Genomic DNA, 26895 nt, shown 5'->3' on the forward strand with positions numbered 1-26895 from the left:
CAATTCCACTCAATTATCATATTGAGCCAACTCCTTTTATAAGTTAAGTTAGGAATCACTGAGATTTGTAATCTTATACTATACCTGAATATCTTGTCTGCTGGCTGTTCCCCTAAAACCAGATCAAATCCCCTCTGAAACATAGTGTACGGCCAGGGGCTGCATAAAAAGGAAATAAATACATAAATAACAAAAATAAATGAATTAAAAATAAACTAAAACTTTTGAATAATTAAAAATAAACTGTATCTTAAAGGGAACCTGTCTGCATGATTTTGCAAGTTAAAGTAAAGACTTGGCTGTAATAGAGCTGTTATACAGATTTAATTGATACCTTCAGCAAAGAAACCGCTTTGTAGCTCTTTAATCCATTTCCGCATTTGAAGTCTTCGATTAATGAGATTTAGGTGCACAGAGGCCGGACTATGCATTAGGTCTTCTCCTGCCCTTGCCCTTCTACCTGCCCAGGTCTTTGAATGACAAGTTACTGCTTTTTCGGTGACCTGCCTCCTTTTGAAATTTGTCAATGGTGCTGTCCACTAGGGTGACCGGATCTCATATGGGGGGGAAAAAATGTCAGAATTTTGTCCGTCTGGACCCCACAAAACGATTCCCCTTTCCAGATATTGAGAGAGCCAAAATTTGAGCTCGATCAAACGACGTTAACCCGTGCCGCTCGTCGCTCAAAGTTTGAAAAAATCCAAATTGAGGTATTTTAAGATTTAGGTATTTTGCATAGTCTGTTAGACTATAAAGAATGTGACAACAACATTGCAGAAATAGCCCTGACCAAATTTTCGAACCATTTGTGGTATTTGAATGCAGAGTTGGTGGGATTATCGTTTTTTGATCCCACCATTACAGACAATGAAAAGTTGTTAATGGCTAATAAATTGCTCAGTAGCACAGATGAACCATCAGAGCACGCTAACCTACATGAGTTGATAATTTTACATAGTTATCTAATCTATTCTAGAGCTTTTGTTAAAGTAGTTTTTGAAACGTCAGAATATAATGCTCGGCATTTGCTTACAACTTGCAGGACATATTGCTTTTGTTCTTCATCTTTTGTCAGAAGGTCGTTAAAGTCGGTTACTTCCTACCTCTTTTAATTTTTCTTTCCTAACTTTTGGATTTACAACCCTAGCGTGCTCTGATGGTTCATCTGTGCTACTGAGCAATTTATTAGCCATTAACAACTTTTCATTGTCTGTAATGGTGGGATCAAAAAACGATAATCCCACCAACTCTGCATTCAAATACCACAAATGGTTCGAAAATTTGGTCAGGGCTATTTCTGCAATGTTGTTGTCACATTCTTTAAAGTCTAACAGACTATGCAAAATACCTAAATCTTAAAATACCTCAATTTGGATTTTTTCAAACTTTGAGCGACGAGCGGCACGGGTTAACGTTGTTTGATCGAGCTCAAATTTTGGCTATCTCAATATCTGGAAAGGGGAATCGTTTTGTGGGGTCCAGACGGACAAAATTCCGACATCGATTTTTTGCGGTCACACTACTGTCCACGGGCGACGAGAGCACAGGGCAAGAGGAGAAGGCCAAGTGCACAGTCCTGCCTCTGTGCACCTAAATCCCATTACCTGAAAACTTCAAATGCTGATTAAAAAGCCACAAAGTGCATTTCTTTGTAAGGGGTATACTATATTACTGCTATACCTTTCCTTTCTCGCTCTTCCCGGCGCCATATGTTATAGTGTTTTATAAATGTATGTATAATGGAACTGCTACACTATTATGTGTATTACCGTTACTATATAATGGTACTGCTACACTATTATGTGTATTACCGTTTCTATATAATGGTACTGCCACACTATTATGTGTATTACCATTTTTTGCTAAATGTATATTTGATAAGATGTTCCTTTGTGCTGCTATGTATAGGGTAAGTGCAGTTATAATATGGGCCACTAGATGGGGCATCATAGCAAACGTAAATACAGTTGGATGTAGCTTAGTATAGGAAATAGTTAACTTAGGAGGGGCTGCTGTGTAGTAAGTGCACAGTGTTAGGAAAGGCAGAAGGGCCTGGGTGCCAAAACCCTCTACATGGGTTATAGGCCCAGGATGCAGCAGCAGACCCGTAATGTTAAGGAAGCAGTGAAGCCCAGCCATTCAGGGATCCTTAGGACAGAAGAACAGTATTAAGTATCTGTGTTGGAGCAGTTTGGAAGAGAAGAAAGAAAGCAGTCTGGGAAGAGTACAGGGCGCAGATTGTCCAATATTTGGCAGGTCATTGCACGGGCTGATGCCCTCCAATCCAGGGTGAAACGGACAAGGGGATCCCAAAATACAGTGATTCTGGACAAGGAGGATACTGCGGTACTGCCAAAAGTGCTATTACCCCATAATGAACTAGTGGACATAGCAAGTAGAGCAGGGAAAGATGAAGATACATGTGATGTGCAACCTGCGGTTAATGCTGTGCAATACTTGGATGTGCTGAGAAATGGAAACAGTAAAGATGTTCAGTTTCAAGTTGAAATGGACTGTGTCTCAATTCTTGCGAAATCGTCTGCAGAAGAGAACCTGACAACGCTGGACCTGAAGACACAGGCATGCTGACTAAGGGACACTATGTTTATGTGAGGGGAGGCCTGGGTGTGATGGAGCAGAAGTCCTCAGCCATGACTACCACCCTTGCCGAACCTTACATCTTCACTAAGGGTATTGACTTAATCTATATAACAGAGCCATTATGGACATGCCTTTAGCTTAGCTTGGAAAAAGGTGCTAACTGTTTCTCTTTAACAGTATTGTATGAGATTAGAACAATATGGCCACTTTCTTCCAAATACAGGGCCACTCATGTCCATAGGTTGGGTCTGGTATTGTAGTTCAACCCCTATTCTAGTGCTTGGAGCCTAATGACAGCACCTGACTGTTCATAGATCAGAGTACTGCGGTCTCAGATATGCTTTACTTATCTCATACAACCCTTGGCCTTGAATGTCATTTTTGTGATAGCCTTCATAATGTTCTGCATACAAAAATGTGGACTTACACTGTATATACCAAGAGTGCTGTCGGCTATTCTATGTTTATGTATTATTTTAAAACATAACGATTCCAGAACATTTTTTTAGGACTCTACATTTTTCCATCTCTCTTAGAAATGCATAAATACACAGACAACTGAAAGAGAGACTCTAAACCTATCCCATCCAATATAGACAAAGAAATAACCCAACATAAACAATGAATTTTACAGCCTCATCAGGAAATTTTGGAAAGATTAATGTGGGAGGATATCAATATTAGAAATATAAATATGTCAGAAATTATTGGTTTTTGGTACATACCCTTGGTTAGTACCCCATTCATTCCGAATACAGAGGTGCTTATGCACTGGATCTCTCATGTAGCCTTCATGGCATAAACATTCTCCTGGAAGTAGAAAGAATATCTGTCTCAGACCTGTCATGACCTCTACTCTACTAGGATTGTTTCACGAAGAATTAAAAAAATTTGGTCTAGATTGAATACATCTCAAGTTATAAAAATTAAAGAGTTTAAGAACTTGATATTGTTCAATGCTCTGTTAAGTTGATTGAAATTAGGAAATGCAATCATCATGTAATTGATTTTAAGAGTCACCCTAGATTGGTTGAAGCTTAGCGAGTTCCGCTATCCAAAAGTATTCATTGTCGTAAAAACTGTATAAAAAAGCCAATACTTACAATGATCATAAGATTTAATACCTGTTTCAGGGTCACATAAATGCTCACAAGGGTCCAGAATTCGTTTTGCACAAAGGTCTAAGGCCCAGGGACCACTGGAGTTCATTTGTGAGAAGAGAACTACCTGTGCAGGGTTCAACCAGTCACTGGCATCTAACTGGCTTCCCTCCAGGAGGATGAAGCGACTTCCTAAATGTAAGGGATAACGTGTCAGTTACTTATCATATATGCCAGTATATATTCACAATTATTACATGCAAACATAATGAATGTATGTCAAATATGTGAAAACATCTTCTCAGTGGTTGAAATATCATTATGGTTGGGTTTCATTGGCCAAGAAGTTTAAGACATTTCCAATTTAACGAAAACAGTGCAGGTTGAAAAAAGTTTCTGCTCATTAAATTTGGTGCAACACAATTATTTTTGCAAAGCCACTTTAAGACTGGCCAGCATACATTTATATTAATGTTTAGAACCAAAACTTGGATCGGGAGATAAGACTTGAGTTAACCTTATCTTCATAGTAAAAAATGTCATGAAGAAAAAGGGTCAGAATTCAAGGAAAATTAGTGCAAGCTTTATTAATTTTTGTTAGCTGAGACACCATTATTGCAAAATTATATGTAGCAACGTTTCAGGTTATTGCTCTTCATCAGGTTTAACATCAGCAGTCCAGTGTGGCACAGTTAGAAAGCATATGTCCTACCAGGGTTTTCACATCCCGTTCCACCAGCACCTCGAGAAACCTATCGAGTGCACGCCAATTTTCTTCATCAACCGGTGTGACACAGTGGAAATACCAGACTGGACTACTGGCACAATTAGCCTGAAGAAGGACAGTAACGCGAAACATTGCTGCATGTATTTTTGCCATAGTGGTGTCTCGTTCAACACGGGTTAAAGGTAATAAAATTAAATTAAATATAGCCTGTACATGAAATTTAAGGCAGTTATGTATAACCCTGAAATACCGCAATGTTTCAGAGAAAACATAGTTTGAAAAGCCATCTTGTCCAGTATCTCTCTCCAACTGCAGTTGATTGACAGGTCTCTCTCGATGAACAAACATGGTTAGAAACCTGTCAATCAACTGCAGTTGGAGAGAGAAGGTAGCCGGGGGCCACCCCAGACTGAAGACTACATAGCATATTCATTTATTAAAAATGTTAATGTGTACACTGCATTGGCAAAAGTATGAGGAACCGCATCTACTCTGTCACGAAGTGCAGACCATGTAAAATGACAGTGCAAGGTCATCGAGTGATGAGGAGCAGAGGACAGAATAGTCATCAACTCTACAGTCCAAATCTCCTCTGACATTAACATCAGCACAAAAACAAATGAATACATGGAGCTTTATGGGATGGATTTTCATGGCTGAGCAGCTGCATGCAAACCGTAACTTACCTAGCATAATGACAAGCTTTAGATGGAGTGGGGTAATGGGCTAATGGGTTAATGGACCCTGGAGCAGTGAAAGCTTGTTTTATGAAATGACAGATCACATTTCTCTTTCTGGAGTCTGATGGACGAGTCTGGGTTTGGTTAACGCCAGGAGAACGTTACCTTACCTGCCTGACTGTATTGCGCAGGTGTAAAGTTTGGCACTTGGAGATAATGCTATGGGGTTGGCCTAGGCCCTTTGTTCTAGTGAAAGGAAATCTTAATGTGAAACCTTACCAAGGCATTTTTAAACAATTGTAGCTTCCATGTCTGTCCCATTCTTTGTAAAGACATGGTTGTGGGAGATGGCCACACAGAGTTGGCTTAAACTTCATTCAACACCTTTGTGATGAACCAGACGGGAGATTATTATCCCGGCCTCTCCTCCAACATCAGTGTCTGACCTCACTAATGCTCTTCTGGAGGAATGGGGAAAATTTACAACAGACATTTCCAAAATCTTGTAGAAAAGTGGGGTCTGCTATGGCTACAAAGGCAGGCCAACTCCATATTAGTTCCTATGGATATATGGATTTATGAATTTACAATAGGAGGTCATAGGAGTTCCTGTAAGTGTAACGTGTAGGTGTCACAAAACTTAAAATTTTACATATGTATGTAATACTGTGCAAAAATGTGGGAGAGTTGTGAAATAGTTACTGCAAAAATGTTGGAGAGGTGTAGAATAGTTACTGTAAAGTAAGAATGCTCAAAAAATAAAGTGTTAATAGTTCACTTTTAGCAGTTAATAAAATAAATGGTAAATGAACAAAAGAGAAATCTAAATAAAATCAATACTTGGTGTGATCACACTTTGTATTCAAAACAGTGTCAAAACATCAGCTCTTCTAAGTGGACTTATCACTTGCACATAGTTTTTTGAAGGAACTTGGTATGGAGATTGTTCCAAACATCTTGAAGAAGTAACCACAGATGTTCTGTGGATGCCCCTTGTTGCGCACATCTTTCTGTCTCTTCATGTAATCCCAGACAGATTAGGTCATGTGAAATAAGAGCTCTGCAGGGGTCATATGATCAATTCCAGGACTCCTTATTGTTCTTTATAATAAAGGTAGTTCTTAATGACATTGACTGTATGTTTGAGGTCATTCTGCTGTTAGAATACATTTGGAGCCTATCAAATGCCTCCCTGATGATATGACATGATGGATAAGTATCTGCCTGTATTTTTTTAGAAGTAGGGATACCATTGAGATTATATAAAGAGACGGAAGGATTTGATCAAGCCTACATCCTCAAAAGATCTGTGGTTGGATCTCGAAGATCTTTGGAACAATCTCCCTGCTGGGTTCCTTCAAAAACTGTGTGTAGGTCAATCTAGATGGTCATACCAATTCTAAATCTGATTTAGATTTCTGTTTTATTAACTCACCTTGCATTTTTTAATTAATAAGAAATAAACTAAGCATTCTTACTTTGTAGCATTTTTGCCAAATTTGCCTATACTGTAGATATATGGATATAAATGGATATTGTAGATAGATATATCTATAAATATTTATACAGATTTACTGACAGATATATTACCTACGACCCGATGTGCTAGAATAAAATGTACTTGTGTCTTTGCATTTTAGATGTATTATGAGAATAAGTATTGTAGACACCTTCCACGTCAGTTGTGGATAGATGATCCTGTCGGAGCAGAGAGCAGCCATATAATGTTGTTTAGGTGAGCCTGTATGGCTTTTTACACCTACATATATTTTCTACAATCATGTTCTTTGTCATTTCCCTCTTCTCGTCAGAACATCCGCTACTGTTGTGCTACTAGGACAGTCTTGCTTTGAAGTACATCCTTACCATCAGCAATAAGGTGCTCTGGAACATGAAGTGTAATCCTCACAATCAAAGGGCAGCTGATATGGGATGAACATACCAAGCCAATAACACAGCTGGTTATACTGAGAAGGGTCAGAGTCATCTTGCTGACAGGACTACGTGGAGAACCAACTGCTGAAATAAAAATAAAAGAAATACGATTATTATGGGATCATAGCCAACTACGCAAGCGAGCTACATGACAAAAACCATGTAACTATAATATACATGTTTACCATATATGTAGTCTTAGAAGTTGAACTCATCAACGTAATTCTGACTCTATATCAACTAAAGAAAACTCAACGATAAAGTAGTTGATGCTTTCCATATGAAATATACATTTTGGGATGAGTCTGGTGATAACCAGGAGACTGGAAACAGATATACGTGGCACGTTGAGGAAACAGTGGCCATTCTTGTTCCATATTCTCTATTGATAACAGTAACAGTTAGTTATTGTACTTGCTCCACAGCCATGTCTCCCTCATATATGACCTTGGCAATCCTCTGTTCTGTCCTAAAATGTATTTAACTTGGAAGGAAGTGTGTTGGCTTCTCATTAGAAAAAAAAACTTTGAAGGGTAAAGTTTATCCATAAGAGACGCCTGATAGCTGATATATACTTCCCGAATCACAGGCAGCATTTATCAGACATGCATGGGTAACTCACTGGAAAGGTTGGTCCCCGATGTATTCTCCCCACTCTCTCCTCTTGAATGACAGGTCTCTCTGCATGTGTGTAAAGGGAGAGGCCCTTGAGTTATTGGCAGTGGGTGGAGAGAAGCCATCAGGGACCCACCTGTCCAGCGAGTCTCCAGTGCAACTTGGACCCTGTGGTTTTTTACACCAAGAGTCAAAACCTTCATGGCTGAAATCATACCACGAATGCCTTGTAAATGTTGCCTGTGCTTTGGGCAGCATGTATCCGCCGTCAGGTTCTTTTTAAGGAAAACATGAAATTGGCTTATGGAGACTTATGGATCAACCATGGGAAATAAAATATGCAAATAGCCTCTTCACAGAGGAAGAGAGCAGAGTCTTGGGTGTCACCTAGTGGAGGCAGAAATCCTAGAAGACTTTAAAGATGGTAGCCAGATGGTTCAGAATATAAAGCTAAATAAGAATTTTCTCCAAGCTTTGTCAGGAGGACACCCCTGATGAATCTTGGCGAAACGTGCGTTGAGGAACCAGGCCAACATCACCACCACATCCTACCACAGTAGAAGTATGTAAGTCATTGTAATAGCTATGTTTTCCTTATATTATCCACTGGGACTTATGTTTCAGGCATCTTTATACTGGAACTGAGGTACAGTGTAAACTGTGTATGGGTTTTAGCCTTGCATTGAGTCACTCTGTCTTTTTATTAAAAAAAAAAACAAATTTTGTTACCATGTACCTCCATTATGTTAAAAAAGTATTTTCTGCTGTGAGATATTTTGCTGCGCCTTTTGTTTGTTTTTGGCTTCATAGAATAATACCTCGGTGTATCGCTACAAGTTTACAGGCGTACAAGTTTATAGGGCTATCTGATAACAGTCCCTAAAAAGTAAAGTTATTACAGGGGAAGCAAGGGTCCAATTTCACCCGAGTCTGAAGGGCCTAATAGGTCATAGTGTACATTGCATTATTTCACTGACCTCGGCTTCGTCTCCGGCTGCGAGACGGGTCTGTGTAGAAGGTTAGCTGAGTTTCACTATCCATCTCCCCTCCGCAATCTCCTTCGGGGTTCAGAAAGGCTGAGCCCGCTGTAAGATATAAGTCAGTGTCTTTCGATAAGAAAAATGAAAATAGGACAGGATGGGGGCGGAGAAGTGTAGGATCAATGAAATAATCTGATGAAATATAAATAAACTCACACAAACATATTCCATCGCTCGAGGGGCCAGCAACAAATTGCAAAACGACATACTTCCAAAGCCTCTGGCAGTCAAGAGATTAAAACAAGCACAAAAAAACTATGTAAAGAAATCTTAAGTAACCGGTAGCGTTTATCTCTTAATTTGCTGTCTCATACTACATCTGATTTTAAGAATACTGTCTGGAGTCATTCTTGGATGGTGATCTGCAGGCCATTGGATGATAGCCATTGGCTACCTATTGAAATCACTTTTATTAGCACATTCGCATTTTTTCATCTAAATAATTCTCAATTCAAGGGCGCCAGAAGGACAGCACAGCCGAAGCAATCACAAATTTGCTGTTGCCTTGAAACTACAAAGAACCTCTTAATCTAGGATAAATTGCAGAGTGATTTAGCCAAACTTGTGTTGTTCCAACGTAAAAGAACATACTGCTAATTTCAGAAAGTGAGAAAATGTAATTACAATAATAAACAGATTGAGGACGCATTTATTTTTCTTCTGCAGCTCTAGGTAATAAAAAAAAATAGCCAAAGTAGATCGTGCAGAGCGGGAGGCCAGTATCTGATCTACTGGAACCGGTGAGGGCGAAGATGCGCCAGATTGTATTTGGTTATAATATTACTGGAGAACCATTATTTCTGGTAATTATTCTTAGTTCAGAATGCAATCATTTTGCAGTCACAGCTATCCTTTTCTGTTTCCCAAACGCTGTACCTCATAGAAAGGGGACTTCTCTCTAAAGTGTCCATATGTCTTAATAAGATATACGGATGGAGGTTGTCATAAGAAGGCAACTCTTCACTTTTAGGCTATGTTAACGATAAGAGACCAATACATCAGAATTCTGGTGTAAAAAACTGTAAAATTGCAAAATTCTTGCACAACCCCACATTTTGCAAAAATTATGCCACTTTAGGAGTTTTCACCACAGTACTGGTTAGCTCCACCCAAGTGGGTAGATCAAGAGTGGCATGGGAACGCGGCAATGCCCCTGATCCATTAATTGACTTGTGCTCCTTAATAAATTAGATGCCTCTTACTCCGCCATGCTCCTTCATTAAGACTCGCATGTACAAAGTACTAGATTTTTTGAGATGTTCAAAAACAACAAGTTTTTCAAATGGTACCTCTTTAGCAAATGCTTCTTTTTTGGAACATTTTTGGAGGAGCTTTTCTGAAAGTGGTATTTGAGGAGGACTTGAAAGTAGATCCATGTTCCGTTCCCAAAAAAAAACTCCTTAAAAAACTTTGGTGAACATTACCCTAAAAATTCTGAAATCTTGAGTGATCAGCTTTTATTGCAAGCTTAAGCTTTTTGGTGGTCTATACTTGAAGTATTTTATTAAAAGGAGCAGCCGGCTATATACTATATTATATGATTAAAACAGGCATAACTCTTTTGGAAAACTTGTAAAGGGTGTACCAGCTGCAGCTCCTCTTGGTACCAGTTATGCATTATTCTAGCCCCAGTAAGTACAGACGACGTGGAGGGCTTGCAAAGAGTGTATCTTGATGGCCGGTTATGGTGGTCTACTATGGGTAGAAGAAAATCAAGAGACCAATGGGCGCTGCTGGAAAAAGATGATCACTCAGAGGTAGAAGAACAGTCACTTTATTGAGGCTACGCTTTTTAGCGTCTTATTCAGGTCTGGCTTTGTTTTTCTTAAATACACTACTGCAAAAGAGTTTTAGGGAAAATGGACATAGTAGAAGGGTTTCCTTTGCTTGGCAGCACCCTCTAAGACTCAGAAGGGGGTGTCGCTAAGTACAAATTGCTCCATATACATGGTTATATTTGGAGCAGTTACCGTAATCCCCTGGAATAAGTTTTATGGCAAACTGCTGATCACTCCTTCAGCAATAGTTTTTAGAGAAAGTTTTGTTATAATGAAAGATCCTTTTAAGGATATATTCACATGGAGTTACATTTTCACGTGGTTCTCCATCTGAAATTTTAATACATAATCTGTGCTTCGAGCGCATTTGTTTCCCTATGGATTTAAAAATCAGCATCCCAGAAAAATATAAAATGTGACAGGTGTATTATTGTGAATGATTCCTCACGCAGATTAACCCCACAGAATGTGGCTAATCTATGTGCAGATGCATAGCATATCAAGCTACACTTCCACGGCAGAAATCCAAGATTCTGCTTTGGATTTTTGTTGCAGATTTTTTTGCAAATCCTCTTTAGATTTCTTTTAGACACAAAAGAGTTTCACACTGAATAAAACATTTACTCAGGTCTAAAGAGGCCTCGTTATATACATGCCTTCTATTCATTAAATGCAATGGCCATATGTACGGTAGAGATAATTGTTAGGCTTTCAATGTCTTGAGAATTACCGTATAGATGGATACGTGAAAGGTGATAAATTCCATGTAAAGTTTCCAAATATTTTACTCTTAAAACTTTTGTAAGTAGAGCAATCTAAACTATCGAGATGAACATCACTAAAACTGCATCCTCCGAGAAGCCCCAATTGGCACTCTTTATCCAGCAAGCCATTTTTCATAGTTTTCCCAGTTTAGAAATATAAAATAATAACCTACTTGTTGGTCATATAATATTTTTGAGTCACCAGTGTGCACTTTGGATTCAACAAAAACATTGCGTTCTTCATTTTACTATACTACAAGAACCGAACCCCAACAAGAAAAATACCCATAGAGCTGTCAAATGGAAATTGGACAATCATCTATATGAAGAGCTAAAGGGAAAAGCTATTCTGCTTCTTCTGGCTCCGTGACAGAGATTCCATCATAAATTTGGCCAAATTTACTTGGAGGAATAGCATTGCATGCAGAAATATTTCTATCATCAAAACATGAACACTACAACCGAACCCTGGTGGAGACTATTGTAAGTCAATGGAACCACTTGGCACCTGTGGTATGTTTTGTGGCATTATTAATGGAAAACATGTCATAGAAGTGGAAGAGAATTAGTAGGGGTAGAATGGTGGGATTGCTTAAGGCCACCACACTACCGACTTCCCCCCCCCAACTGATAGTATCGGTGGACAGAAGGATTTGACATGTTCAATTTTGGACAGCAAATCCTTTTTGTTCTCTGAGAGATAAGCTGCCACCAGAGAATTCAAGAATTGGGGTCTTTCATAGAGAACACATGAGTGTTAGTGTGTGGGAGAGTTGGGGGAGATGGCTGCCGACTGAATGATCAACAAAACCATCATTCGGCAAACAGACATCTAAAGAGTATGGGGAACTTTAAACTCTATTCACACTAGAATTTTGGTTTCCTTCCATAAAAGGGCCATGAAGACCTTTTGTTCTTTAACATATCCCAAGAAATCTTGATAGAGTTCATCAACTTATAATGGGGCTCATCTACGTTCTGGTGGATTTCAAGGATTTTTGAGGGCACAAAAAACAGCGCAATCTATGAGTCTAAATATTGGAACCCCTGATGGAGAAGTGAAATGAGCCTTGGATAGACAATTTTTATCCAGAGGATTAAATAATTGATTGAAAAGAGAATGGCTAAGTAAGAAATGGGAGATAAGGAGAATACTGCATTAATGCAAGCGTAGAATTATGCACAGCTTATATGGGCAAATGTGATTTAGTAATAGGATAAGGTTTGCAGGTTTTTTTTCAGCTGGTCAAGACAAAATTTAATTAGATTTTTAATATGTCCACTAATATGCCAGAACATCAGGCACTTCTAAAGCCCTGAATAGTGATGGGGGGGGCGAAGACATTGTGGTGTGGTCAATTGCTATAGAAAATCTGCAAGGAAGATGGCGGGAAAATGATTGATTCAGTTTGGACCAGATTTAATTTGAGATAATTGGAAGACGTCCAGGAAGAGATGGATTTAAGGCAATTTGCAATAAAATAAGAAGATATGATGCAAGTGGAAATATACATTAATGTATCATCAGCATATAGATGGTGATTTAAACTGGAAGAGTTGATTAGTTTGCCTAAGGAGTATATGGAGAGCAGGAGGAGGCCAAGGACATAACTTAGATATAAACTGAATGATAGATGTAGGAGGTAGAGAGAAACGTTATATTTGATGAAAAAGCAAAAGCAAATTAGAACAGATACAAAACTAAAGTTAGGAAGACCGTGTAAAGTTTTATAAACTTCAAAAAAAAGTTCAATCCCATAGACTTTTACATATGTTTTATTTTTTAATTATTCCTAGGTCACAGCTAAAAGTCTGTCCTGCCCATGGCACTATGATCATGGCAACACATAAAACATTAAAACATTATCATGGTTGCGATTTATGCCACTACAGCTAGAAAATCATCCAGCCATGGCCAACTCAGGCTTCAGTTGTGGCTTAGTATAGTAAATAGGATTTTATTTTTTTGAATTATAGCATTTAAGAAGTTTTGATGAGAGAGATCCTTTTCATTTTTTTTTTTTGCATGAAGATACTCTTTAAATATTCTGTATAGTTCACATAAGGTACATAATTTAAGAAAACCTAATTACTATTATGTATTTGTCAACTGAAGAGAGCCAACAGGGACAGGCTGGACACAAGCCACTTTACCTAGTAGATTTCAAGGACTCCTCAATGTTTACCTTTTCACCCCTATTGAAATATCTAACCTTCACGGCAAAGACCCTTAGGCTGAATTCTATACGAAGGGGACAATGATAAAATTGGATGCCAAAAGCTTAAGGCCCCGTCTCACATAGCGAGATCGCTAGCGAGATCGCTGATGCGTCACCGAATTTGTGACGCAACAGCGATCTTGCCGGCGATCTCGCTACATGTGACACATAGCGGCGACCGCCCCCCCTGCTGGATATCGCTGATCGTGCTCGAATGTCCTAGGCCATTTTTTCATCGTCGGCGTCCTGCTGGCCAGCATGCATGCTGTGTTTGACGCCGACGAGCGACCTCTTGGCGGCGCAGAACTCAGGGACACAGGCTGGAATCGTTCAGAATAGCTGCTGTATGACAACGCACCAGCGATCCTTACCAGGTCGCATCATTGTTGTGATTGCTGGTGCGTCGTTGAAGAGATCTGCCTGTTTGGCAGCTTACTAGCGACCATGTAGCGACGCACCAGCGATCCCTACCAGGTCGTATCGTTGTCGGGATCGCTGGTGTGTTGCTATGTGAAACAGGACCCTTAGTCGGGGACAGCTAGGTATAAGGCCAGAAGGTCTGGTGTAGGTGGACGTTACGCAACACAATAATCAGACATTCCAGAAGTCAATTTCCTTCTATGACGGTATCACTGATTGGGTGGATCAAGGAAATGATGTAGATATAGTATATCTTGACTTCAGCAAAGCATTTGACAAAGTCTCTCATACAATCCTTATTGAAAAAATGACTAAGTATGGAATGGACAAGGCAACTGTTAGGTGGATTCATAGCTGGCTTAGTGATCGGACCCAAAGAGTGGTCGTAAATGGCTGCACATCCAGTTGGAAGAATGTCTCAAGTGGGGTACCACAGGGCTCTGTCCTGGGCCCTGTATTGTTCAACATCTTTATCAACGATTTAGATGAAGGAATTGAGGGTAAACTGATTAAATTTGCTGATGACACAAAGCTAGGAGGGATAGCTAATACTAGAGAGGATAGAGAGAGGATTCAAAAAGATTTAAATAAACTGGAGCAGTGGGCAGCAACTAACAGAATGGTTTTTAACAGGGAGAAATGCAAAGTACTACATCTGGGCAATAAAAATGAAAAAAGCATATATAGAATGGGAGGAATAGGGCTAAGTGACAGCACATGTGAAAAAGACTTGGGTATACTAATAGATCACAGACTGAATATGAGTCAACAGTGTGATGCAGCAGCAAAAAAGGCAAATGCAATTCTAGGATGTATTAACAGAAGCATACAGTCTAGATCACGTGAAGTCATTATTTCCCTCTACTCCTCTTTGGTCAGACCTCATCTGGAATATTGTGTCCAGTTTTGGGCACCACATTTTAAAAAAGACATCAACAAACTGGAGCAAGTTCAGAAAAGAGCGACCAGAATGGTGACCGGTCTGCAAACCCTGTCTTATGAGGAAAGGTTGCAGGATTTGGGAATGTTTAGTTTGCAAAAGAGAAGACTGAGAGGAGACTTAATAGCTGTCTACAAATATCTAAAGGGCTGTCACATTGTAGAAGGATCAACTTTATTCTCATTTGCACAAGGAAAGACTAGAAGCAATGGGATGAAACTGAATGGGAAGAGACACAGATTAGATATTAGAAAAAACTTTTTGACAGTTAGAGTGATTAATGAGTGGAACAGGCTGCCACGAGAAGTGGTGAGTTCTCCTTCAATGGAAGTCTTCAAACAGAGGCTGGACAGACATCTGACTGGGATGATTTAGCGAATCCTGCTTTGAGCAGGGGGTTGGACCAGATGGCCCAGGAGGTCCCTTCCAACTCTACGATTCTATGATTCTATGATTCAATGATTCAAGTCGAGAAGGGCATGAATGGGTTAAACAGAAGAGAAAATGAGCAACAAATCCAGATTGGAATACAAAGGGTCTTCAAAATATAAGTGCACTAGAACTCCATTAGTATACAATAACTATCAAGGGACAGGTGCCACATGAGTTTTAAATGGGAAAACATACACCCCTATGTGCCATCAAACCCTGTCATTGGCGGCTAACTGGCCCTAGTGATTGACTACTTTTAATACCTTCAGGGCTTGGTGGCGTTCCTGCAGGAGGACAATCGGCCTCCGATGGAGTCACAACCAGAGTATGCATTGCCCTTCACTAAGGTCCACACCACATTTATTATGAAATCAATCATAAAGAAAAAATGTAGCGTGTAGTACTTCCGTAATATGGGGTATTCTCCACTGGAATGATTACAACATAAAGGTACAATATAACGGTTCAAAAATATAGGCCAACATGGAGTCAATTGTACATTGTATAGCGTCCATGCTATGCAGCTTCACCATGTTCATAAACTATAGCCTCCATGTTTGGGATCATTCATTGTTAGAACAGGTACAGTGATCTCATTCATGAACATCTCCAAGCAAGGGTGGAACTGAATGTTAAACCATTTCGAAAAATGCTTTATCAGCATAAGAGAACCAATTACTTTAAGATGTTGAATAAGATTTGTGCCCATCCATCAAAATGTCACCAACTAGAACTATGGAATCCAAATGTAATATTTCATATGGTATTGGGAAAGTTTAATACTTATGCAAGTCACACTTTAGAGAACTTTGGGGTCAAAATTATAGAGAAAAGAGATTGAAGACCACAGTGCATAAGGAGAAGCTAGGACTATATACTGATTGTAAATCGTGACTGTCACTTAAGCAAACTTTGCATACATCAATAGTACAAGCACATACTCTATATATAAAACTTTGTAATCTATCCAATCTGAAAAAATATGCTGCTTTCTCTATTTATAAGACACTTCTTCTCTCCTCGTCCTCAAGAACTAATTAATCACTCAGAAATTAAGCTAATATCCATTTTTGCTCAAAACAAGATGGACTGCCAGCTCATGGAGGGATCAGAATACAGCTGCCTATTGAAGTCAATGGATAGTAGAGTGCATAGAATACGAGGAAGAGGAGGAGTAAGTGTCGTTCTCATCCCAAGGCTGGATTTAAAGCATAATTGTGTCCTCCATGCTGCTTCTGAACATGTACTGTATAACATAGAGAGACGAGAACAGGAATATATCATTTCTGTGTGTATACTGTGTGTGGGAGACGTCTCCGAGCTAATGGGTTGGAACTAGCTGCTATGATAACTGAAAATCAGAGGAATGAACTGATGAAAAATGCATCATCTGCATCGTGTAATGGCCAGAAATGGTGACATTTATTTCTCATGCACATTGCCCACGAATATGACAACGTGTTCTAAAGAGTCACATGAAAATACAGTTTGAAGTGCCAATGAATTTATAGAACTAAGGACTTCAAGTGCAAAAGTTGGTATGACCAATTAAAAGGTCAAGGTATTTATTGACAGTGATAAAAAAAAGTCAGATTCACAATTATCTATGCAGTGCCATAAAGAGATTACAATGGGCTCCAAAGAAGACTTTTGAATGGGACCCCACCTCCACTCATCAGTTTGTGGCACCTCTCCACGGCCTGCTAATCATCTCATCATTTCATAGCACCTACTCATCAGTTTGTCATGCTACCTTCCCTCTCATAATTCCAGAATCTTCCACCCAGCATCTCTGCTTTGCTGGAGGAAAGTAAGGGAGGCTGCAGCGCTGGAGGAAGGAAAGAGAGGCTGCAGTGCTTGAAGAAGGAAATGGGGGCTGCAGCGCTAGAGGAAGGAAAGGGAGGCTGTAGTGCTGGAGGAAGGAAAGGGAGGCTGAATGTTAGGGCTGGCGGAATGCACCAAATTATAAAGTAGTAGTAGGTGCGTTCGCAGCCCGGGGTCCACCGTGCAGAGGTGGTACACTGCTGCTAGAAAATAGTGGAGGAATAGAGCGGCGTAAAAACAATCACACGTGGGTTACGTCACCCAATGTGAACAGGAGCGGACTCTGTTAATTCACAGAGCCGCGCAGCCGCTGAACGTGGATGCCGGAGCCTGTTTAACTCACAGAGCCCGGCCAAAGAGCGCACAGCAAGCGGCCACAGAACTCTACCTCAAGGACACGGGGTTAGAGTCCTTCTAGGCCCACTGAGCGCGCGGCGTCGCTGCCATGAGCGCCGCTATAGACGCTGGCTATGGAGTGTGGAGCACGGGCACTGAGGTGTGCCGACCGAGTCACTGATGATGACTAATGCCTGACTCAAACTCTGACCTACCTACACCTAAGCGTGGGCGCTAGCAGGCTAGGCTGCACAACACATGCGTACCAAGGGTAGGGGTTTCATAATGAGTCAGTCACCAGAGACATTCATACGTGCATACACCACTCACTCCTTATAGTCTGAAAATACTTTCTATCCTAGCGCATGGCCGAGCGGTCATGTGTACCTTTTATAGCCGCGAGCGTCCGGGACCTTCCTGGCTTCTCGGTTGGGCCAATCCGAACATGAGCAGGACCTGAGCACGTGACCTTCGATCTCCAATGGAGATCACTCCACGGGCATGCTCAGTGGTCCGACATGAGAACTTAGTCCCTGGAGAATCTCGCTGCTGAGCAGTATGCATTGCCATAGCTGTGCCAGAGGTGGCAGCAGCAAGCAAACCCACGGAGCTGGTCTGGGCAGAGCGCCGGGACCGACGAGTTTACTGAGCAACCTCCTCTGCGGCTGGAGAGGAATGGGAGATCGCCGGAAGTAAGGCTCGGGATTCCTGCTGTGCAGCAACAGGAACCTGATGCCTAACACTGTAGTGCTGGAGGAAGGAAAGGGAAGCTGCAGCACTGGAGGAAGGAAAGGGACTCTGCAGCGCTGGTGGAAGGAAAGGGAGGCTGTAGTGCTGGAGGAAGGAAAGGAAGGCTGCAGCGCTGGAGGAAGGAAATGGGGGCTGCAACGCTGGAGGAAGGAAAGGGAGGCTGTAGTGCTGGAGGAAGGAAAGGGAGGCTGCAGCGCTTTAAGAAGGAAATGAGGGCTGCAGCTCTGGAGGAAGGAAAGGGAGGCTGTAGTGCTGGAGGAAGGAAAGGGAGGCTGCAGTGCTGGAGGAAGGAAAGGGAGGCTGTAGTGCTGGAGGAAGGAAAGAGAAGCTGCAGCACTGGAGGAAGGAAATGGGGGCTGCATCGCTGGAGGAAGGAAAGGGAGGCTGTAGTTCTGGAGGAAAGAAAGGGAGACTGCAGCGCTTTAAGAAGGAAATGGGGGCTGCAGCGCTGGAGGAAGGAAAGAGAGGCTGCAGCGCTGGAGGAAGAAAAGGGAGGCTGTAGTGTTGGAGGAAGGAAAGGGAGGCTGCAGCGATGGAGGAAAGAAAGGGGGGCTGCAGCACTGGAGGAAGAAAATGGAGTCTTCAGCGCTGGAGGAAGGAATGGGAGGATGGAGCGCTGGAGCGAGCAGCTACTTTGCTGCTTCTGTACATTCCCCCCAATACTTCATGTACGGTTGCCAACCTTCCAAAAATTCAAGGACAGTCTGTAAAAATAGGAAACTTTTTTCACCTGCTGTAAACTTTTTTTAGTTCATTGTGATTTTTTTCTCCAGCTGAAGAAATTTATACTGATAATTCTGACTGTAATTACCATCATTTTACAGTTCACAGTGAATGCAGATGAAGTCTTAATATCAGAATTATGGGCTGTAGACACGGATCACTTCTAATCATACTGATTTATTATGGTTTTCCAATGTATCCATAAAAAATATTGTCTGCCCGTGATTTTTGGAAAAGTTGGCCGTTAAAAAACAAAACTTTAAGTTGCCAATCCTGCCTCCGTGTCCACTATATCTCCGGAAAGTGAAAAAATAGTATTGCAGCAATGTAACAATATGTAACATGCCTTATAGCTATTAATTCACAATGTAAGAGTTAGAACCATTAAAATATAGTTAGTTTTATAGAAAGAGGATACGAGGTGTCAGCGTCATCTGCACTGTAACCTGTTTTATGATCCATATTCTTGGACACCAATTTGAACAATGTGCAAAATGATTTTTTTACCATTATTAGTACCTGAGCTGGATAAAGTCTATAAATTAGGTGTTATATATGCTACAGGAGAAGACTGATAATATCATAATGTGTTAATGATACAATCATGAAAAGAATAGTTCCTGCAATTATTACACTCCTAATTTAAGTCTAGGTGCCAAAACTTGTGCGCCGAACATTTCATCGCTATTAGAACTAATCAGAAAAAAAACTCTTCTGTTATCACCTAATTGCTTTTCCTGTAACTTCTCATTATTTTATTATATTTAACATTTTCTACATTTATAAAAAGCCTTATCTTTTCAGATCAATTTGCAGGAATCTGACGTACCCTCCTACAACTTTTCCCTTCTCTTTTTTTTGTCTCCCTCTTTGTTTTTTATTTATCACAGAAAGTTACTTCTTTTGTCCTAAGATAACAAAACTGATTATTTTTTACAGCATTTTCTACTAATGAGCATGTTCTACTGCATGTGCAAAAGTAACAATGAAAATAAAAAAACCCTTCAAAGTACAATTTCAACAAAAATAGTGTTATCCAGAAAAAGTATTAGAGGAATATGTATTTTACATCTTTATTAATAACCTTCAGCTGTATTGCTTTTACTTTTATTACCAATGCTTACTCCCCATGTGCAGCGTATTTAAGGCCACTGGAAGGCTGCAGCAATGGCGTCATGACTACATGATCGGGAACACTGCAGCCAATCACCAAACTTATCGGCGATGCTGATGTACACCACTTTAGATGCTGAGCTCAGTGATTGGCTGCAGCAGTCAAGTGAACTGGAGTCATGACATAACCGCTATAGCCTGTCACATGCCAACATGCACATAACCGCTGCAGTCAATCACTAGACTTAGTGATGATGCTCGTACGGACTAGCTGAGAATAGTCGTTTGCACTATGGTCATTGCTTCACTGCTGCCACCTGTCAATAAAGACAGAAGCAGCAAGGTAATGTTGAGGTAATTATTTATATGACACAAAGCAAGCCGATGTTTCAAAATTCTAAAACTAGTCATACCTCCTAACTCCGCCAAACCTGCCTATAATGGCAATCCAAGCATCTAATGTATGGGGACCTCCCAACTCTTCTTCGATGGAAGATGTTTGGGAAGATAAGACTCCGGCAGATGGATTTCATCTGTTTGATCCTAGTTTTCTGTAGGAAATAAGCTGTTGCTAGACGCCACTCCACTCTCTGAACTAGTGCACACTTGTCAGCTGATAGCTATCTATAAGGCATATGGCCACCCTTAAAGGGAATCTGTCATCCCATTTTTGGCCTATCAGCTGCCAGCACCGCCATCAGGAGCTTATCTACAGCATTCTGTAATGCTGTAGATAAGCCCCTGATGAAACCTGAAAGATAAGAAAAACACGTTACATTATACTCACCGGGGGGCGGGGTCAGGTGCGGTGGGTTTCGTGGTCCGGTCCAGCGCTTCCCATCTTCATACGATGATGTCCTCCTCCTTACTTCTCCCTCGGCTCCTGCTCAGTAATACTTTATCTGCCCTGTTGAGGGCAGAGTACTGCAGTGTGCAGGTGCTGGGAAAGGTCAGAGAGGTCCCGTGCCTGCGCACTGCAGTACTTTACTCTGCCCTCAACAGGGCAGATAAAGTACGCCTGCGCAGTAGCCGAGGGAGAAGCAAGGAGGAGGACATCATCGTATGAAGATGGGAGGCACCGGACGGGACAACGACAGCCATTGGACTGGACCAAACCCCAGGGTGAGTATAATCTAACTCTTTTTTCTTATCTTTCAGGTTAGATCGGGGGCTTAGCTACAGCATTGTAGAATGCTGTAGATAAGCCCCTGATGTGACCGCATGTCATAGGCCAAAAATGGGGTGACAGATTCCCTTTAAGGATTCCATACACGTCCTGTGTGACGCGACCAGCAGGCCGGTAACTAAAGCAACAAGACGCGGCACGTGATACTGTCCTGTGTGACACGGCTCGCAGGCCAGTAACTAAAACAACAAGACATGGGGAAAAGGGAAAACAGTTACAACGGTGGGCCCTGCGATAGGGAAAGGGGACGTGGAGACCTCCTGCACTCCCCTGAGTCAGTGTCCCTAACGCTCCTAACGTTCCCTATGCCGGTTCCGCACAGGGGGCGCCGATCAGGAACTTGTCACCCTAGTACACCCTACACCTATCCCTTGCAAGGGAGCCGGATGGCGCAGGCACTGGCCCCACCTCTGTACTAATACACACCACGGAAAAACACAAATGGGAAAACACCACTTAGCTTTACTCTGTTGCTCTTGCTCCTGGCAACAGAGTCCACCACCAGAATGCAGCACTCCTTCTGAATCGCTGCCACCAAGCTCTGTCAGAGCTACATGGAAATCCCCTATGACTCCTTCCACACCAGGGTTAAGATAGTGCTGCAAGGAACACTCTCCAGCTCCTTCCTCCACCAAGGATGGTTGAATGAACACTATCACCAACACTGATTGCAACACCTGTGACTCTTTTATAGCAGAGCCAGTTATCACACCTGCATTATAATCATGTGCCCTTAACTAAAGAAACTAGAGTGCAATGATGCTCACCACCAAGGGGGGCAAACTTAGAACAAACAACACCACAATGCAATAATCCTAATGGCCACCGGGGGAAAAAACCAAATTTAAGCACAGCTTAGGCAAAAAAAAAGGTAACCTGTGCTTTTATCAGTCCTGATCCAGCATGGATCATGACAGCATATTAGACTAATGATGGCTTAACCCGCCAACATCGACAGGTTTGGTTGACTGTCTGTTCCCCAACTCCAGTCCTCAAAAGCCACAAACAGGTCATATTTTCAGAATTACCTTAGTATTGCCCAAGTGATAGAATTATTGTCTCTGGAGGTGATGCAATTATCACCTTGGCAATACTAAGAGAATCCTGAGAACATGACCTGATGGTTGCTCTTGAGGACTGGAGTTGGTGAACACTTGTCTAATGTGTATAGGGGAGTTGTCCGACTGATCAGGAGTGATATTAATCAGACATGTCCAATTTCAGACTGACAATCACATTGTTCTCCTGGAGATAAGCCGCCGGCCATCATATCAGTTGACGGCTCTCTCTTAGAGAACACAGGCATGTTCGGCTAAGCGAATGCTCCTTTGTATGAGAGGGTCGGCTTAGTTGCCGAATTGTTGAATTGTCAGCCATTTCGGCCAACAGCCATCAGATGTGTATGTCTAGCTTTAGTGTTGCATCTCCTTAGGTGTGTATACACATTACAGCATTGGATATCTATAGGGGGTTTCCAGCCATACACCAACAGATGATGTTATGGTATTTAAGGATTGGGCATGTTGAATTTCAGTGTCCAAGCCTTTGTTCTCAAGGTAGATAAGCTGGAGCCAGAGGTTTCCTTCTCTACACTGAAAACACATCCCAGCTAGACCAAACCAAGAGTTCAGGTTTATCGAGGGTCAGCTTGAAGAGCAGTAAGTTAACCGCTAATGAAAGTGGACGGGTATCTTTAAAGGGAATAAGTTTCCAGGTTTTTGCTACCCCATCAGAAAGCAGCATGACGTAGAGGAAAAGACCTGGATTCCAGTGATGTATCACTTACTGGGCTGCTTGCTGCAGTTTTGATGAAATTACTGTTTTATCAGCACAAGATTATCACTAGAGGACTAGTATTAAAGCAGATGTCCAAATACGATAGATAAGTCAGTACCTATAGATAATGTTTTCCTGTTTATTTATTATCATTTTTGCTTCTTGGCTGCCATTCAACTAAGATTCACAAGTGAAGATCAGTGATCTGTGCCTACGGTTCAGCCACATTGCCTAAAGGGAGTCTGAAGTAGTCTGAGACACTCCCTCTGTCTCGTCATTGGTTCAGGCTGCTGCTCTCTCCTCCCACTATTACTCTCTCTCTCCTCGGATTGGCAGAAAGTTGCCAATCAGTGGTGTGAAGAGAGGTCAGACAGAGTTCGGCATTCAGTCAACTGGTAGAACTTTATGAAAAAAACAGGGATTTTATCAAAACGACATAAATGACACAATCATGGTATCTGCCTTTACATCATACTGTTCTCAAATGGGGTAGCAAAATCCTGATGACAGATTCCTTTTTAATTAATGTCCCTTAGCTTCATATGTCACAGGAGCATTATGCAATGATTAGTTTATAACTGCAGTTCATCGATAAAAAATGCAAGATCCAAACCCTTTTTTTTTCTTTATTTGCTGCAAAAAAGACTTGAAATTTGAGGACTAGATCCAAAACTGCTCTTGTCCCAGTGCTGAGAACAGCAATGCTTTACTCATCAATTACGGCACTTAAATATAAGTGTTTGGTGACGGAAGGTTAATAACCCTTTTATAATAAGATATAGCTGTGTGGCGTAGGGATGGTATTACCCTTACACAATTGATTCATTTACATTTAAAAAGCTAATGATGCTGCTTATTGCCAATTGATATATGAGGCGTGGAAAAGGGAGAGAAAAGCTATGCATGCAAAACTTAATATGAAACTAACAATTCTGAGTGTAGGTGACATTCAGTGTTCTCCTATTAATGTAACCTTGCACAGGAAATCGCCAAGAGAGACCCCAACTTGATCCAATGACTTTTAGTTTTCTGCTTCAACCCTATTTAAAGAGGTTTTCCAAACGTATGATATTTATGACCATTAATCAGCTGTTTTCAGCAGTTTATAGAGGTTCTGGTTGTCGGACCCTCACTGCTCTCATATTGATGTCTTACCCTTAGGGCTCCTGCAGTATTTTGGTCCTAGTGTGATCCGACAAAACATCGGATTGCACATGGACCAATGTTATTCTATGGGGCCGTTCATGTGTCCGAGCAACAAATTGCAGCATACCCAAGTTGTGTCCGATTATTGGATCACACTCGGCCGTGAAAATCAATGAGTCTGTAGCCCGGACTGAAAGACTGACAGAATGAAGAAGATGGACATTGTTTTTTTTCATCTTCTCCACCTCTGAGAGAATAGGATCACACTATGATCAAACTCTGATCAGAATAATCATCTCGAATCTCGAGAATATTCGCTGGTGTGACCCTAAACTGCTCCCATCAACATTTTTATCCTTTTAATAGTTTCAGTTATCATATTATATAGCTATGTGAACTTACAATTGCTCATTTTGCCTTTCTACCCAGTTAATTCTTCTCTTTTCCATCAGAAAGAGGTCAGTTTCCCTGCAAAAATCCCTGTTCAGGGGGGGAGGGGGTGTTGAAGCAGAGCAGATGCTCAGGAGTTGAAGAGGGGGATGACTCATGCAGGGAAAAGAGACTTCCTGTTTCTACATAGAGCAAAGAAAAGAGAACAATTTACTGGGTAGAAAGGCAAAATGAGCAATTGTAAATACACATTGCTATATAATATGTTGATTGCAGAGAACAATTTACTGGGTAGAAAGGCAAAATGAGCAATTGTAAATACACAGTGCTATATTATATGTTGACTGCAATATATTAGGAGAGCATAAACTTTGATGGGAGGAGTGCTTATTTAACAGAAGAAAACTCAATATACTGTGTTAATTATCATCAAAACTTTATGATGTCAGGGACTATGTTCCTTAGCATTAATCCAAAAGCAACCACAAATCTGCTTAGGAACTTCTGCTATGAGACAGTGCCGAGAGCAGCTACAAAACACACCTTTTCTCAGACAACTCATCAGTCTTTGATTTATATGGACAGCTCATTGATGTCAATGGAAATTGTCTAATGCTTAATCTTCCCTCCGATGGGAGTGATCACTTATTGCTAGTTCCATCTCAGATTACAGCTGATCTGTTAGAGCAGTTGGGATAAAATTATTGTTGGCAGACTATGTAGGTATATGTAAGAAAACCTACGTTCCTTTAATTTTCTCTAAATGAGAGCACTTTATATATATATATATGTATATATATAGTGATTCATACCGTATTGTGATATAACGTGTATATTTCAGGTTGCTGTTCAATCTATTTACATGCAAGGGATAGTGTAATTAGTGTTATGGCCACTAGATGGGGGCATAGAGTTTGCTACATTTAGTTGGCGATATAGGGGTTAACAATAGGAGGGGTTAGCTGTATAGGAGTAGAGGGGGACTTCCTAGTTAGAGTTAGTTAGACAGGGGTGTTCGAACCCTGTAGACAGGCTTGATTGCCTGGGGGTGTAAAACCCTCTTTTTAAATTGAGCTTTAGTGTTCAAGACTTAGGACTCGACATATACTGCCAGCAATGTTAAAGCATAGTGCCCAGCTATCCAGACAAGAAGAACAAGTGTAGCAGCAAAATCAGGGGGATAGAGTTCTCCATTGAAGAATTGAAAGAAGCAAAGGGCAGCCAGACGGGTGAGTGTTCATCGTGTGGCGACTTGCAGCCTGGACGCATTCTCTAGGAGTCGGGGCGAAACAGAAAAGTGAAGCACCAGTGATAGTGAGTATGGACAGAAGGGATACCGGTAATTCGTACAAGTGGGTCCGACCCGACCTCGAGCCGCATAGGGAAGAGAGTGAAGAAGGAAAAGCTGTTTTGAAATGTAACAAAGATTTTAATGTCCATCACGTTTGTAATCTGGATGAGCTGCGAAGAGACATCAGTAAAGTTCTGCATTGTGAGTTAAACTTGGACTCTGTGTTTATTTGTATGCAAGTGAATGAAGACAGTCTTGGAAAGCAGAGGGAGGACTCTGCCAGCACCGTGAGTACAAGTCATGCTATGCGGAAAGTGTTGTATCTTTATCCTGTGAGGGCAGGACCGGGCACAACAGTACCGGAGTGTTCGGCCATGACTGCGGCCTGATGCCTACCTTACAACTATTCCAACAAAAAGATTGTCCAAAGCAAAAATACTCTTTTAACCCCTTACCTACAATTGACGTAATATTCCGTCCATGTGACCATGGACCTAATTACCATGGACGGAATATTACGTCATCGCGATCAGCGGCGCCCACGTGGTGAGCGCCGCTGATCGCGGCCGAGTGTCAGCTAATTATCATAGCTGACACCCGGCACAATGTGTCAGGGGCGGTCACGGACCGCCCCCGACACGTTAACCCCTTGCACACCGCAATCAAACACGATCGCGGTGTACCGGGGGTTAAAGGGAAGCATCGGCAGGGAGGGGGCTCCCTCCGTGCTTCCCTGAGCCCCCCACGGCAGCGCAATGTGCAGCGCTGCTGCGGGGGACTCCTTTCCTGCAGGTCCCCGAATCCAATATGGTGACGAGGACCTCCGGGGGCCTGCAGGAAGCTGGCTTCCTCAGTGCCTGCAAAGCGCAGGCATGAGGAAGCCTGTGCAGTGCCTGTGACAGATCGCTGATCTGTCACAGTGATCTGTGATGTGACAGATCAGCGATCTGTCACAGGACAGTGATGTCCCCCATGGGTCATTGTAATAAAGTAAAAAAAAAATTAAAAAAAGTGTAAAAATAATTTAAAAAAAATCGCCAAATAAATAAAAAAAAAAAAAAAATATTCCCCAATAAATTCATTTTTTGGAAATAAAAAAAAAAAAAACA

The 26895-nt window shown here is 41.4% G+C and overlaps 1 protein-coding gene across 5 annotated transcripts in view; it reads right to left on the reverse strand.

Moving 5' to 3' along the window:
- Nucleotides 1–26895, reverse strand: part of ASTN1 (astrotactin 1) — a 577374-nt gene that overhangs the window by 158616 nt on the left and 391863 nt on the right. For 3 of the 5 annotated variants that reach the window (XM_073571288.1, XM_073571290.1, XM_073571287.1), the window contains 5 exons: nt 8636–8743; nt 6975–7127; nt 3726–3893; nt 3327–3411; nt 85–159 (listed from right to left, as the gene is read on the reverse strand). In XM_073571288.1, the coding sequence (XP_073427389.1) occupies nt 85–159; nt 3327–3411; nt 3726–3893; nt 6975–7127; nt 8636–8743 (589 nt within the window). The remainder of the gene's footprint in view (nt 1–84; nt 160–3326; nt 3412–3725; nt 3894–6974; nt 7128–8635; nt 8744–26895) is intronic. The other 2 variants (XM_073571291.1, XM_073571289.1) reach the window with 1 other exon arrangement.

Source organism: Dendrobates tinctorius, unplaced genomic scaffold (genome assembly GCF_039654945.1).
Source record: "Dendrobates tinctorius isolate UK_male_01 unplaced genomic scaffold, ASM3965494v1 ptg000029l, whole genome shotgun sequence".
NCBI lineage: Eukaryota > Metazoa > Chordata > Amphibia > Anura > Dendrobatidae > Dendrobates > Dendrobates tinctorius.